Source organism: Schistocerca americana, chromosome 11 (genome assembly GCF_021461395.2).
Source record: "Schistocerca americana isolate TAMUIC-IGC-003095 chromosome 11, iqSchAmer2.1, whole genome shotgun sequence".
NCBI classification, from domain to species: domain Eukaryota; kingdom Metazoa; phylum Arthropoda; class Insecta; order Orthoptera; family Acrididae; genus Schistocerca; species Schistocerca americana.
In genome coordinates, this window is record NC_060129.1 from 145,968,147 (window position 1) to 145,983,714 (window position 15,568).

Here is a 15,568-nt window from a genome sequence, read left to right on the forward strand (position 1 = left end):
CTCTTGTTGAGATGTTGAGCGAAGTCCACGTGGTTATTGAATGATCCACTCAGAGCTGAAAGAAAAATTAAGAGCAAAAAGAAAATTGAATAATAAAAAAAACCTCAGATTCATGATAGCATATGCACAAATGATAAGTTGCAGTGTGAGTTCTTAAATTAATGTGAGAAATTTGTGTACAGAATCAAAGGAGTGTACCACAAGAAAATCTTTCAGCTGAAAATGTGAATGTTTATTACTAAGTGTTTCAGTTCTGCTGGAAAACTGTTTAAAATGTGAAATCTATTTCAATACTGCTCTCATTTCCATTCAATGACTAAAAATGTGTTGCCTGAGTGTAAATAGCTTCCTTGTCTACTGTTTGATGAAGGGACTATATGTCACGCGATGAAAGAGTTAGAATTCTGAGGTGCTTAAGATGACCACCACTGCTCCCTCTTCCTTATCCTTGTCCTGGTCTCCCAGCTCTAGTGACCTCAGTGTGAACACCGTATTGAATTCTTATCTTTCCTGTCCCGCTGTACGGTGTTGTAAACCTGTCGGAAACCCTTTCACGAGCAGTCGTCTGTAAGAATGTTTCTTGTATTTCTGGAATAATTCGACTTGTTCAGTTGTGTGTGGACAGACAAAAGAAATTTACTTTGGTTGTGGCCACTACATAACATAGGAAATTTTATAAATGCTACTTGCATTTCTCTTATCAAATAAGCTGTGTCAGGTGTTTCCATCATGTTACAATACAGAATTTTCCGACAAGTCTACATGTCTCACTCAGTCAGCTGTATTCTGTTTCTGTGGCTAAAAATAGTGTTAAATGTCAAAATAATTGCTACTGGACCTTTGGCAAGACCCTGAATGTGATGTGTGGACAGTGTTATGAAAGACCTACAATAAGTAAAACTGCTGGAAGGATTGCAGGAAAGAGCAATGGTAAAGTATAGATAAGGTGACATCTGAGCGGAGTGGGTGATCCTCTCCACCTGATCGTGGCAACAAACTATTTAATTACAATGAAAAGTGACTACAAGAAAATTTTTGTTTGTGTTATTATAATAGTGTGTCCATTTACATGTGTCTTGCGATGCACATGAAAGAAATACCACAATGCCATTGTACTCTTGCTGTGTAGGCGTAGGTATAGTTTTCTGGTGGGAATTAAATGGTGAGAATTGTTGGAGGGGGAGGGGGGGTGGTAGTGCGGTAGAGTGAGAAAGTAACTCCAATAGGCACAGACTCCATAGACCCATCTCGGTGGAGGAGAAACAGAAAAGAGCTTAGTGTTGCAGCCATGGCTCCTAGAGCCTCAGTCTCACAAATCAGGTGATACTGCAGCATGATTTGGTTGCCAGAGTGGCTTTGCTGATGACAGTTTATCCTACTCTGCCACGAACCAATCGGGTATTGTTACATCAGCAGAAAGGTAACTGATGAAAGAAGTGGTCTTTTTGTGAAATTTAAATGATAAAAATTACTCACGTTAGGGCAGTTGTGAAGTAGTTTTGCACAGACTATACTGCATATTCAGAAATTATTCTGCCGAGCAGGAGGAGACCTCAAGCAGATATGGTTTCAGCTTTTGTTTGAGGTTAATTTTATTACCTATAAAATTCTTTACATCGCTGGGTCCCCCCCAGGGGGTCCACAACTCTTTTGTGGACACGTGCGTAGCGAGCACGGGACCCCGAGCTAATGTGGCCCTCCTTCCTTTCCGGGCTGCATACCTTCCCTTTCCGCATCCTTCCCCGTCCCCCATCTTCGCTCCCCCTACGGGTCCGGGGATTAGAATAGGCCCGAGGTATTCCTGCCTGTCGTAAGAGGCGACTAAAAGGAGTCCCTCCCCCTCAAGGGGGTAGTTAGCACCTGCGTCCGGAGATGGACGGTTCCACGACCTCTATTTGCGGTCATTTTGCTTTTTCACTTCTCGTTTCTTCCTTCCTTTGGTTGGTTCCTTTCTTTGCTCTTCTCCACCTCACTGTCTTCCTTACTCTTTCCCTTGTCTTCTTCTCCTTGCCTTCTCATTGCCTTCTTCTCCTTGCCTTCTCATTGCCTTCTTCTCCTTGCCTTCTCTGGTCTCCGCCTCGGCATTTGAGACAGTCTGTCCTCTCTCTCCCTCTCTCTCTTCTTTTTCCTCTTCTTCCTTCCTCCCTGTGCGCACCTGAAGGCCGACCCACGCATTCGCACGCGTAGCCGGTGACGGGGTAACGCGTAATTCCCCACCCTGGGTAGACAAGTAAGGCACGCACGTACCCCCTGGTAAAGGCCAGGCCCAGGGAGGGGTGATTGCCTGAGCTGATACCTTCTGACCATGCCGATTGGTCCCTCCGTCTGTTTCTCGGGAGGTGTGACCTGAGGTGTAAACATTCACCTCTCTGAGAGGGTCCCCACAAGGAAGGAGCGCGCCATCGGAGACGCTGGCAATCATGGGGGATTCCTCCGCAATGGATTTCACTCCATCTCTCTCGACTTCTGCCCAAAAACGGAAACTTGACCAGCCACCAGTGACCAAAGTACTACCGCCTGCCCAACAGTTCCTCGTCGTTTCTCGATCGGAGGACGGAAAGGATTTTTCCTCTGTGAACCCTTTCGTTATCCAGAAGGGCGTAGATGCCATAGCCGGACCTGTCAAATCTTGTACCAGGTTGCGTAACGGTACCTTATTACTAGAAACTGAGAGCGCCTTTCAGGCACAAAAACTGCTTCGGGCCACACTCCTGTACACGTTCCCCGTCCGGGTGGAGGCTCACAGAACTTTGAATTCGTCTCGTGGTGTGGTCTATACTAGATCCCCCGACAGATTGGCTGACGAGGAGATTCAATCTTTCCTCGCTGAGCAGGGCGTGACAGCTGTCCATAGGGTCATGAAAAAGGTCAATAATGACCTTGTACCGACCCGGACACTTTTCTTGACCTTTGATAGTGTTAAGCTGCCATCGCGCATCAAGGCGGGCTACGAGGTTATTTCTGTTCGCCCCTATGTCCCGACACCTACGCGCTGCTACCAGTGTCAGCGTTTCAATCACACTCGACAGTCTTGTTCCAATGCGGCTAAATGTGTCACTTGTGGCAGGGATGCCCATGAGGGTGACTGTCCACCTCCGTCTCCTCGTTGTGTGAACTGTCAGGGTGACCATGCCGCATCCTCCCGCGACTGTCCTGTCTATAAGGAAGAACGCTGTATCCAAGAAATTCGGGTCAAAGAGAAAGTGTCCACCTCGGCTGCTCGCAAGCTATTGGCTAGTAGGAAGCCCACGCTGCTCCCAGCGGGGAAATACAGTACTGTCCTCGCCTCTCCTCGGACTACCAGGGAGGTGGGAACCCAGACATGCGATCTGACCTTCAGCACCACGGTCGTCCGTTCGGCCAGTGCTGAGATCGCGCGGTCGACGTCTCCTCTTCCTCCCATCACCCCACAGACACCAGCCCCTTCATCAGCTTCTGCTAAGACGAAGACCCAGAAGTCAGATGCACGGGCCTTCAAGAAGGAACCGTCCCGTGCAGACTTCCTACGATCCCATCACATTGCACACCGGCCTGCAGGCAGTTGCCATCCGCATTACTCTCCCCACTTTTACATTTTCCATTTGTACCGTTTACACTCCATCGTCATCTGCCATTACCAGGGCAGACATGATGCAGCTTATTGCTCAGCTACCTGCCCCATTTTTGTTCACTGGAGACTTCAATGCCCACCATCCCCTTTGGGGCTCTCCAGGATCCTGCCCGAGGGGCTCCCTGTTAGCAGACCTTTTCAACCAGCTCATTCTTGTCTGCCTCAATACTGGCGCCCCTACTTTTCTTTCGGACACATCTCACACCTATTCCCATTTAGACCTCTCTATATGTACTACCCAACTTGCACGCCGGTTTGAGTGGTATGCACTTTCTGATACATATTCGAGCGACCACTTCCCGTGTGTTATCCATCTCCTGCAGCATACTCCCTCCCCGTGCTCATCTAGTTGGAACATCTCCAAAGCAGACTGGGGGCTCTTCTCTTCCAGGGCGACCTTTCAGGATCAAACCTTCACAAGCTGTGATCGTCAGGTCGCACACCTCACGGAAGTCATTCTCACTGCTGCTGAATATTCCATCCCTCACCCTACTTCTTCTCCACGCCACGTACCGGTCCCCTGGTGGACTGCAGCATGTAGAGACGCTTTACATGCTCGTCGACGTGCTTTACGCACCTTTAAACGCCACCCTACAGTGGCGAATTGTATCACTTATAAACAATTACGTGTACAGTGTCATCGTATTATTAAAGAAAGCAAGAAAGCCAGCTGGGCTGCTTTCACAAGCACCTTCAACAGTTTTACTACTCCTTCTTCTGTTGTCTGGGGTACTCTGCGCCGGCTATTTGGCACTAAGGTCCACTCACCAGTTTCTGGCTTGATGGTCGCGAATGACGTCCTTGTGGCCCCGGAGGATGTCTCCAATGCCTTCGGCCGCTTTTTCGCAGAGGTTTCGAGCTCCGCTCATTACCACCCTGCCTTCCTCCCCCGCAAACAGGCAGAGGAGGCTAGGCCACCTAACTTCCGCTCCTTGAATCGTGAAAGTTATAATGCCCCATTCACCATGCGGGAACTTGAAAACGCACTTGCCCGGTCACGGTCCTCCGCTCCAGGGCCTGATTCTATTCAAATTCAGATGCTGAAGAACCTTTCTCCTGCGGGTAAAGGTTTTCTTCTTCGTACTTACAATAGCATCTGGACTGAGGGACATGTTCCCGCATGCTGGCGCGAGTCTATTGTTGTCCCGATTCCTAAGCCGGGGAAGGACAAGCACTTGCCTTCCAGTTATCGACCCATCTCGCTTACCAGCTGTGTCTGTAAAGTGACGGAGCGAATGGTTAACTCTCGTTTGGTTTGGCTGCTCGAGTCTCGACGCCTACTTACCAATGTCCAATGTGGATTTTGTAGGCGCCGCTCTGCTGTTGACCATCTGGTTACCTTGTCGACCTTCATTATGAATAACTTCTTGCGGAAGCACTCGACCGCGGCTGTGTTCTTTGATTTGGAGAAGGCTTACGACACCTGTTGGAGGGCGGGCATTCTCCGCACCATGCATACATGGGGTCTTCGCAGTCGCCTCCCTCTTTTTATTCGTTCCTTTTTAATGGATCGACAGTTCAGGGTACGTGTGGGTTCTGTCCTGTCAGACACCTTTCACCAGGAGAATGGGGTGCCACAGGGCTCAGTTTCGAGTGTCGCTCTCTTCGCCATAGCGATCAATCCAATAATGGATTGCCTCCCAGCTGATGTATCAGGCTCCCTTTTCGTGGACGATTTTACCAATTATTGCAGCGCGCAGCGTACACATGTCCTGGAGCGCTGTCTTCAGCGTTCTCTTGACCGTCTTTACTCGTGGAGTGTCGCCAATGGCTTCCGTTTTTCTGCCGAGAAGACGGTCTGTATTAACTTCTGGCACTACACGGAGTTTCTCCCACTGTCCTTACGACTCGGTCCCGTTGCTCTCCCATTCGTGGAGACAACAAAATTTTTAGGTCTTACATTTGACAGGAAACTTAGTTGGTCTCCACATGTGTCATATTTGGCTGCCCGTTGTACCCGTTCTTTAAATGTCCTCCGTGTTCTCAGTGGTATGTCGTGGGGAGCGGATCGAACCGTCCTACTTCGTCTATATCGGTCGATCGTCCGCTCCAAGCTGGATTATGGGAGCTTCGTATACTCCTCTGCACGGCCATCCATCTTACGCCGCCTATCCATCTTACGCCGCCTCAACTCCATACAACATCGGGGTTTACGACTCGCGATCGGAGCGTTTTATACTAGTCCTGTAGAGAGTCTTCATGCCGATGCTGGCGAATTGCCACTCACCTACCGGCGCGATATACTGCTTTGTCGGTATGCCTGTTGGCTACTGTCGATGCCCGACCACCCGTCTTATCGTTCCTTTTTTGACGACTCTCTCGACCGTCAATACAAGTTGTATGTCTCTGCCCTGCTACCCCCTGGAGTTCGCTTTCGTCGCCTCCTTCAACACCTTAATTTTTCACTCCCTGCAATCTTTCGAGTGGGCGAGAGCCACACGCCACCTTGGCTCCAGGCTCAGGTTCGCGTTCACCTTGACCTCAGCTCGCTCCCAAAAGAGGTTACCCCCGGTTCGGTCTACCACTCCCGTTTTGTCGAACTTCGTTCGAAGTTCATTAATATGACCTTCATTTATACAGATGGCTCAAAGACCAATGACGGGGTCGGGTGTTCCTTTATTGTGGGGGCACAAAGTTTCAAATACCGGCTCCATGGCCATTGTTCGGTCTTCACAGCTGAGCTCTTTGCCCTTTACCAGGCTGTTCTTTACATCTGCCGTCACCGACATTCTGCTTATGTCATCTGCTCTGATTCCCTGAGCGCCATCCAGAGCCTCAGTGATCCGTATCCGGTTCACCCTTTCGTGCACCGGATCCAACGCTCTCTTCAGCAGCTGGTGGACGTCGGTTCTCCGGTTAGCTTTATGTGGGTTCCTGGCCATGTCGGTATCCCTGGGAACGAAGCTGCAGATGCCGCGGCCAAGGCTGCGGTCCTCCAGCCTCGGACAGCTTCTTGTTGTGTCCCTTCGTCGGATTGTAGCAGGGTAATTTGTCGGCGCATTTTATCGCTGTGGCATGCCGATTGGGCTGCACTTACGGACAACAAGCTTCGGGCCTTGAAACCTCTTCCAGCGGCTTGGACGTCCTCCTCCCGCCCTTCTCGGCGGGAGGAGGTCGTTTTGGCCCGGTTACGAATAGGACACTGCCGGTTCAGCCATCGCCATCTGCTGACGGCTGCGCCGGCGCCGTTCTGCCCATGTGGGCAATTGCTGACAGTCCGCCACATTTTAACGTCCTGTCCGGATTTTAACACACTGCGTCTTGATCTTGGCCTGCCATGTACTCTAGATGCCATTTTAGCGGATGACCCACGAGCAGCTGCTCGCGTTCTTCGTTTTATCAACTTGACAAACCTCTCTAAGGACATTTGATTATGCTGCTTTTTTAATCCTATGCCTGTCAGTCTGTCTTTTATCGTGTTTTCCCTTTTAGTTGTTGTTTTAAACTTGTGCCTCGCGGTGCATTCTTAACGTAGTCTGGGCACTAATGACCATTGAAGTTTTTTTAAATGTGGTTGATTGTCATGAACAAACTTCATAAGAGGGTAAATATATTACCAGGCTGTCGTCAGTATGCCCAGCTGTTTAAAGAGATGTCTACAAGAGGCACTGGAGGGAATGCCATACATTATCTTTGTACACACATCTGGGCAACACCATTTCTTCAGTGATAAGTTATCTAACAATATGAGACCATAAGACATTAGCTAATGAAAATAGGAAAAGCAAGTAGACTTTCTGACATTTTGCATCTGCACAATCTAAACATGATCCGCAATGAAAAAGTCTCCTTTTAGAACAGGCTACAGACTCAAGTAGTAGGAAATTATTAAGAACAGATTTACATAATTAGAAAATTTAATGTGATGTTATGTACTGCAGTTTTATGTACAATTATTAATGGCTTTTGTCATCTGACAAACAGAAAGAAAATGACACTGAGGTTAAAGTAATTATAGTATTTTTCCAAATTCTGATATTTTTTCCATTGTAAGTGACAGAAGATATATTTGTAGGTGTATAGCCAGATCGACAGTTCCAATTTTTTGCACACTGTTTTCACGGCTAGCTGTGATGAGTAGTTGAATTTTTGCACAACTATTTTGAGGACTAGGTCACTTACTGAAACAATGGGGTAGAACACAGAACTGTTGAGCTGGCTAAACACGTGGAAATATAACTTCAGAATTTATAATTTCATGAGGCCATTGCAGTATGCTTCCTGCGACTTTTATATGGTGTTTTATGTTTTCTCAATATTACAGGTTTCCAGACACTGACTGCTTTTCTGGAGAGATTAATAGAAGGTCTGTAAAGTGAGGCTGGAGCGTTTTAAACACTACTTCCCTCGTGCTCTTGCCATTCTAGTTTTTTTAGCCAGTGGGAGTGGAAAGATGAATCCTTCCTTTCACCCGTCCGCTACTATAGCATTGTGCGATTGACGACAATAGGCGAGTTCCGTGCCCTGTTTGGGCATGTCGATGCCACAGCTCTGACTTAGCTAAAGATGTTTTTTCGTTTAGGGTCGGCAACCATTTTCTATCTGAGACTGGGAGAAGCCTTACTGTTGATCACTCACATTGGATATCATCTGACAAGAGCTCTGTTTTCATAGAGAGTTTTGATGTCAGTTTGATCCTTTCTCTCTTGAGATGTGAGTGAGGACATGGTTGACGATTGCTCAGAAAGGTGCCTGTCACAATCTATGACTGCAGTTATTTCTAGGAGTAATTATCAGATACAGAGAGCTTTGAAAATATTTTGTCTGCTTCCAGAAGTAGTGTCATGTACAACAGATTTGAATGAGCAGAGAGAGTTTCAAACATCTTTCAGGAGCTAAAATTCTGACTGATTAGGCATTGAAGAGATCAGTCAGCAGGAGGAATCGCTAATCCTTTGTTTGGCTAGGATTAGTCTGATCGCAGTATCTGTTGTGTTTTTGAATACGTCACCTAATGATAACTTGAGTTTGTTCGTACTGCTAGAAAGAATTGTCTACTATATAAATTGTTTTTTCTTACTGCCTTTATGTTCTTGTCTTTCAGTTTAACCAACTTATAACAGGCAATAACTGAAAATTATGTTCTCATGTGTTAGCACTTTCTTTCATCAGTCCTTTGAATTATGAAACTGATAGCTACCACATACACTATTTCAAATCCTCACATCAGGTTTTGGTTTTCCATGCCCCTAAATCACTTAAGGAAGATGCCAGGACGGTTACCTTCAAAACACATGGCCGATTGCTTTCCTCCGCCTTTTTCAAAGCGAGCTTGTGCCCTGGATATTGCTATCTGACAGCTTGATTTTCAATTATTTGCTTGCATTTTTCCCATTTACAATAGCCTCAGCATTCATTTTGTGATAACAATTTTAAACAGCACTTAGCAGACAGGCTGAGATTCATTACTTGTCCACGATTTTCCACAGTTTGTGTAACCATTCTTTCAAAAGCTTTGAAATGATATATGAAGGCTGTAAATGTAGGTTTGTTGAATTCTTTATGTTTTTCAATTAACTGTGTCATACTAAATAAACAGTCTGTACATGATTTGGAACTCTGATTGATTAAAACTCTGTGCCAGACAAGGACTCGAACGCTGCCCTTCTTTGAACTTTTCCGATGTACTCTGTCAGTCCTGTCTGGTAAAGATCCCACACCGCGCAGCACTAGTCTAAAAGAGGGTGGACAAGCGTAGTACAGGCAGTGTCCTTAATAAATCTGTTAGATTTTCACATTTTCTAAGTGTCCTGCCAATAAACACAGTCGTTGGTTAGCCTTCCCCACAACGTTTTCTATGTGTTCCTTCCAATTTAAGTTGTTCATAATGTAATTCCTACGTATTTAGTTGTATTTACGGTCTTTAGATTTGACTGATTTATCGTGTGACCGAAGTTTAATGAATTCTTTTGATGGATGACCTCGCACTTTTCATTATTTAATGTCAATTACCAATGTTCGCCTCACACAGATATCTTTTATAAATCGTTTTTCACTTTGGTGTGATCATCTAATGACTTTACTAGTCGATAAACTGAGGTTTGAGTCCTGGTCGGCTGTTTGTTAGAAAGTTTCAAATTGGCTTACTATCCACTGCAGAATGAAAGATTCATTCAGGAGTCTTTAAAGGATCTTACTCTTATAAAGCTGTGTTGGTCACTTAATAACATTTTTCTTATATCCGACTGCCTGACAAAAGAAAAAAGACGCACCCAGGAGGGAAGGAGGAAATGAAATGAAGCTTTATGGGTTGAGGGGGTGCCTGATGTTTCAATGATTACAAAATCGAGTCAAATTTATTGTCAACTTTGCGGTATGAGGTGAGTTATGATCCTGAAGTTACACTGCTTCTGGCTCGGATGTGTGCATGAATTCACTCGGAAAGGTGCTGTATGTTTGTTGTACCGTTTCCTGAGGTAAAAATGAGAGGATGGGATGTGTGTGTGATGTTCCAGCCGTGACCCGAGGTCGTACCCAGCGACTCCCCGCACCTCGACACCAGGGGTAACACAACTGTGTCTCGCGAAAACGTCGGAAGAACGGGACTTCTCCAGGTTGCCACCGTACTTGTTGACGATGGCCGTCCAGAGTAGTGCAGAACACGGTGCGATGCCGTTTGTCAACATTCTGTGCCTCTCAATTGAGGCACAACTTGACAAGTAGATCTCTGTGTTCTGCTTACGACAGCTTCCACTGGGAAGGCAATTTCGTTGTCTAGTTGTTACTGATATCCAGTCAATGGTGCCGGGTGACAGTGTTGCTTTTTCCTCGAATTGCAAGGACTGATGCGAAGGGGTTCCAAAATGCTCAGTGCACAGTATGTGATCTTCTCTGGTAGTAGTCAGATATGATTGACCGGAACCTTGATGACTGGTAAGCCTGTCCTGTGGGCCACTGCCACATCCAAATGCTTCACAGATCTGGATATTATATGACCAGCTGTGCAGATGGAGACCCACAGTGTCCCCTTCTGAACTCAGTAAGGTGTTGGTGATGCTGAGTCATCCGTGTACATAGTACCACACTGTCCTTCACAGTGATTGCTCAGTGTCTGATGCTGTTTTTGTCCTTCACATACCTTAAGAGGCCTGACAACAACATGAAACATATAATGCTCTCTAGTGGCAGTCCTACCTGTCACCGAGAATTGCAAATCTCATCATTTAGATACCCGCTGATAACGTGTATATATGTATTCCAAGTTAGAGTGACATCTGACCGTGTCATCTGGGTGATTCACTTTTTTGTCAGGTGATTTATGTTTCCCTCCTAGTTTTCATCCACATTTTTCTCAGGAAACAAACAACATGTAATTGTTTGAGAAAATAAGGGGAAAATAATGGGTAACAGAAAATGTTGATATTACTGATGTTTGGAAGAATTCCACTGATATATTCAAATACATACATCAGAAAAAGTTTTGCATCTCCCCGGTTTCCACAACTCCTGAAGAATATGTTGACTGTATCACACACACAGTGCCTTTGACTGTTCAGAGATGTCATTAAACCCACCCAAAGATGTAAACAACCATGCAGGAGCAGCACTTAGTAGACGTAGGGGTCCGACAGCCTATCAGTTCCAGTCATTCCACGAGGAAGGAGGTAAATGGCTCATGATGTCTGTAGTTCAACTGTGCCTAAATGATCAATACTGCAGTTCGATCGCGTCCGCGTTGTTACTTTGTGCCAGGAAGGACTCTCAACGAGGGAAGTATCCAGGTGTCTTGGAGTGAACCAAAGTAATGTTCAGATGTGCAGGAGATACAGAGAGACAGGAAATGTCGATGACATACCTCGCTCAGGCTGCCCGATGGCTAGTATTGCAGTGGATGACCACTACCTACAGATAATGGCTCGGAGGAACCCTTACGGCAAAGCTACCGTGTTGAGTAATACTTTTCGTGCAGCCACAGGACGTTGTGTTAAGACTCAAACAGTGCGCAATAGGCTGTATGATGCGCAACTTCACTCCTGACATCCGTGGCGAGGTCCATCTTTGCAACGACGACACTGTGCAGCATGGTACAGGTGGACTTGACAACATGCCAAATGGACCGCTTAGGATTGGCATCATGTTCTCTTCACTGATGAGTGTCGCATATGCTTTCAAGCAGACAATTGTCGGAGACACGTTTGGAGGTAACCGGGTCAGGTTGAGCACCTTTGACACACTGTCTATCAAGCGGAGCAAGGTGGAGGTTCGCTGCTGGTTTGGGGTGCATTATGTGGGGCTGACGTACACTGCTGCTGATCACGGAAGGTGCCGTAATGGCTGTACAATAAGTGAATGCCATCCTCCAACTGATAGTACAACCACATCGGCAGCACATTGGCGAGGCATTCGTCTTCCTGGACGACAATTTGCACCCCCATTGTGCTCATCTGAACCCTATCGAACATGTCTGGGATAGATTGAAAAGGGCTGTTTATGGACGACGTGACCCACCAACCACTCTGAGGGATCTACGCCTAATTGCCGTTGTGGAATGGGACAGTCTGGACCAACAGTGCCTTGATAAACTTGTGGATAGCATAACACGATGAATACAGGCATGGATCATTGCAAGAGGACGTGCTACTGGGTATTAGAGGTAACGGTGTGTACAGCAATCTGGACCACCACCTCTGAAGGTCTCGCTGTATGGTGGTACAACATGAAATGTTTGGTTTTCATGAGCAATGAAAAGGCTAGAAACAATGTTTATGTTGATCTCTATTCCAGTTTTCTGTACAGGTTCTCGAACTCTCGGAACCGAGGTGATCCAAAACTTTTTTTGATGTGTGTATAATATATTCAAGAATTACTCTCAAAATAGTTTTTTTTAATGTAGTATGTTTACATTTTCTGAAGAGTTTGTGATGCTGTGCCCCTCTTCACGTAAGTGCGCTGTTAATGTAGATTGGGGATTACTAAAGTTAGGGTTGCCCTGAAATCTTATATCTTAATCAAAATGACTTACCGGTTGGCCCTATTAATTTCTTAGGGCAATTCCATGTATAATTTGTATAATGCCATGACTAAGTTAGCAGTGACAATTTTTTATTGCCAATCTGGCCCCTTTAAAAATGTTTAGGGTCCTCTCACTATAAAATATGTTTCTTTTTTCTTTTTAGATGCAGGCAAATTGTAAAACATGGCACTGCAACCCTTAGTTCATCTTAAATTAATGGAGCAAGTCTTCTTTTAACATTATGAGTGAATTTTAGATATTCCTTTATTAATTTTAATGTGCACAAAATGTGATGACACTGTATTTTGCTTTTATCCATATAGGTTGCACTTTGATGCGGTTTTAGGCCTCGAAACCAATTGTGTTTTAATGAACAACAATTTTACCAGTTATTAGCAGAATTCCTCGTAATGTCATGACTTTCAGCAGCTACGGATGCCCAGAATATAAAATTGTTGAATTTTTCTGGTGTATAGTTAAGAACTAGATGATACAATTGATGTGACTAATCGTGCCACATTGCACATTTTTGTCGAGAGATTGAGTGCCTTGCTGAAATTGGCGCCCACTTTGCTATGTCAGCTTATTGCCTCTTTCCACCCTCATTCCCATTGTACAGGTTATCTGTGTGTAGACTGTCGCTATAAGGCAGTGAGTGGTAGTGGTGCTACAGGATGCGTGAGATGGCTGTATTAAATGAAACGAAGGTCGACAGGGGTGCAGTGAATGAAGGTGATCGTGATAATGGAACAACAGTAGTATTCTGTACTGGAGAAACAGGTGTGCTGTGGACGAAAGATAGGAGGGGTTTGTGTTGGTGTGCAAACTAAATGTGACAGTTTCTTTTTAGCAGAGCAGAAAGGTGATTTGTAGCTACAAGTATGAGGCTTACTTTTTCAGTTAGTGCAGAAGCAATGAAAGATAAATATGTTTTGTAGAAGTCATTTTAATTTTTCTCAAAATATTCACCTTTAAAATTTGTATGCTTTTAAATATGTTGTAACTAATTCTGGAAACATTTTACGCTCTTATTTTTAGCCATTCTCAGACCCATTTTCCCTTACTCATTGATTTCCATTGTTTATCAGTTGTAGCTACTGTAATGGCAGCATGTGCTTTCTATTGGGTGATTGACACCTTAACCATGTAAAATCATGTTACCAACAGACATAATTATTGACAGTGTATGTTGCTTCAGTATATTGAAGGCTTGCCAAACTGGTATTGTCAGTAAATACTGAATGTGTGCAGGCTCCTTAAGAGTTAGTCAACTGAGGTTCTCCTTTGTGTAAATAGTTGCAGTGCACCTCTTTTCTCGGCTGTGATTGTTAGGGCTGTGTTCAGGTGTGTCCTGTTAGCTGCTTCTAATATTGAATTAATATGCCTACAAGTTCAGAGCATCTAGCTTCTTTTATTGGGAGTGAAAGCTCTGTTCCACTGAATAATTTCTCGGAGGAAGGATTCATTTTTCCCCTCGCTATTAGATTCCATTTGTTTTCAGTGACTGATAATTCAATAACTTGAGTTCATAAGAATTTCGTACTTGTTTAAAAACAGTGTATGTGATATCAATATGCAGTAACATTTTCAGAAACTGATTTTGCCTCTATTTGTAAATGATTTTGTTTTAACCAGTGTACAGTATGCAAAATTGCACATAAAAATTGTGAAAGTCTATCTTTGAATGTACTTTTAATTTTTTACTAATCATAATTTATTCTGCTTTGTTTTTAACTGGCTGCTTTGTGCTGCTGTAGATTAGCTGTGGTGGTTGGCTGTTGCTGCTTTGCTCATGTAGTTGGCTTTCTGTAGACCTTAGTGTTTTTATTTTGCTTATTTTGGGTGCTCATAAGTTGCTTATCACAGAGGTATTATCCAGTTTTGAATGGGGCCACATTCTCTGAAAATTTAATCACCTCACTGAAACAGTATGATTATACTAATATCAAAAAAACGTAATTATTTTTTTTCCCTTTTTCTTTAAGAAATATATTTGACTGTGCATATTCTGGATAGAAAATAAAATCTATTGTAGTCAAGTAAATCTCTTCTCTACAGTGAAGACAACAAATTGTGTAAAGTGAATCTTCTCGATGAACTGGAAATAATTGGTCTTGCTGTTCATAAATAAAAAATTTACTCTTCTTAAATGTCAACAATCCTGCCCAGATGAGAAGTAAAGATTTTATTTCAGTATGTGTGATATGATATTCAGTTTTAACATTTCTGCTCACATAGGCAATCAAATGATGACTGACAGTTTTACGTTTGCATTGTGCTTATTTACAAACAACAGAAATACCTTATAGTTTCACTTTCATTGAGGCATAAACCAAATTATACAATATTGAATGAGAATGTCTCCTTTCCGGGATGCTGCAACAGTCATTTAAGTGATAGACCACACACCCAGTCTTAGATTGCACACTTCTAACATGTTGTAGTATCACCTGTGGAGGTGCCCATTGATGTGCAACTTGGGAAAGATGACATTTCCTCAGGATGTACAAAACAAATGAAAATATGGAAATCAGCGTGCAACATTAACAAAAGCTCACACATTTCAGAGTCTCTTCATAAACTGGTATTAATAGTATTAATTTCCATGGTTTTCTTTTGTAGAATATGCCTAAAACATCCTTTATGATGCACTAAGTTCCACCACAGCATAGTATTGTATCTTTTACAGAGATATGCGAGTTGAACCCAGAAGGTTCTCCTTTGTAAGTCAGTTCAGAAATTGCAGGAAGGCAAGTACTTTCACACTAGTGACTTAGTTGCAGTGATTCAGCCATGTGGTTCACTTAAAGCCGTGCACAACTCTCTTAGGATTGCGTCACACATTGCCAGACACGCAACTGAACTGCTCGGCAGAGACTCTGTGGCAACAGCTGCGTTCTCATGTGAGCCACTTACAAAAGTCAGCAAAATGGTGAATATTTCATAGAAAAAAATGTGAGAGAGGACACCTATGCAGTAATCATTAGAGCTTGCTGAGTTCTGCA

The 15,568-nt window shown here is 44.3% G+C and overlaps 1 protein-coding gene across 2 annotated transcripts in view; it reads left to right on the forward strand.

The window, feature by feature from the left end:
* LOC124553788 (dynamin-like 120 kDa protein, mitochondrial) overlaps positions 1 to 15,568 on the forward strand; it is a 199,490-nt gene that overhangs the window by 46,491 nt on the left and 137,431 nt on the right. Inside the window, exon 5 of one of the 2 annotated variants that reach the window (XM_047127766.1) lies at positions 7,875 to 7,916. The exons of the other annotated variant lie outside the window; for it this stretch is intronic. Within the exon in view, the coding sequence (XP_046983722.1) occupies positions 7,875 to 7,916 (42 nt within the window). The remainder of the gene's footprint in view (positions 1 to 7,874; positions 7,917 to 15,568) is intronic. 2 annotated transcript variants of the gene reach the window in all.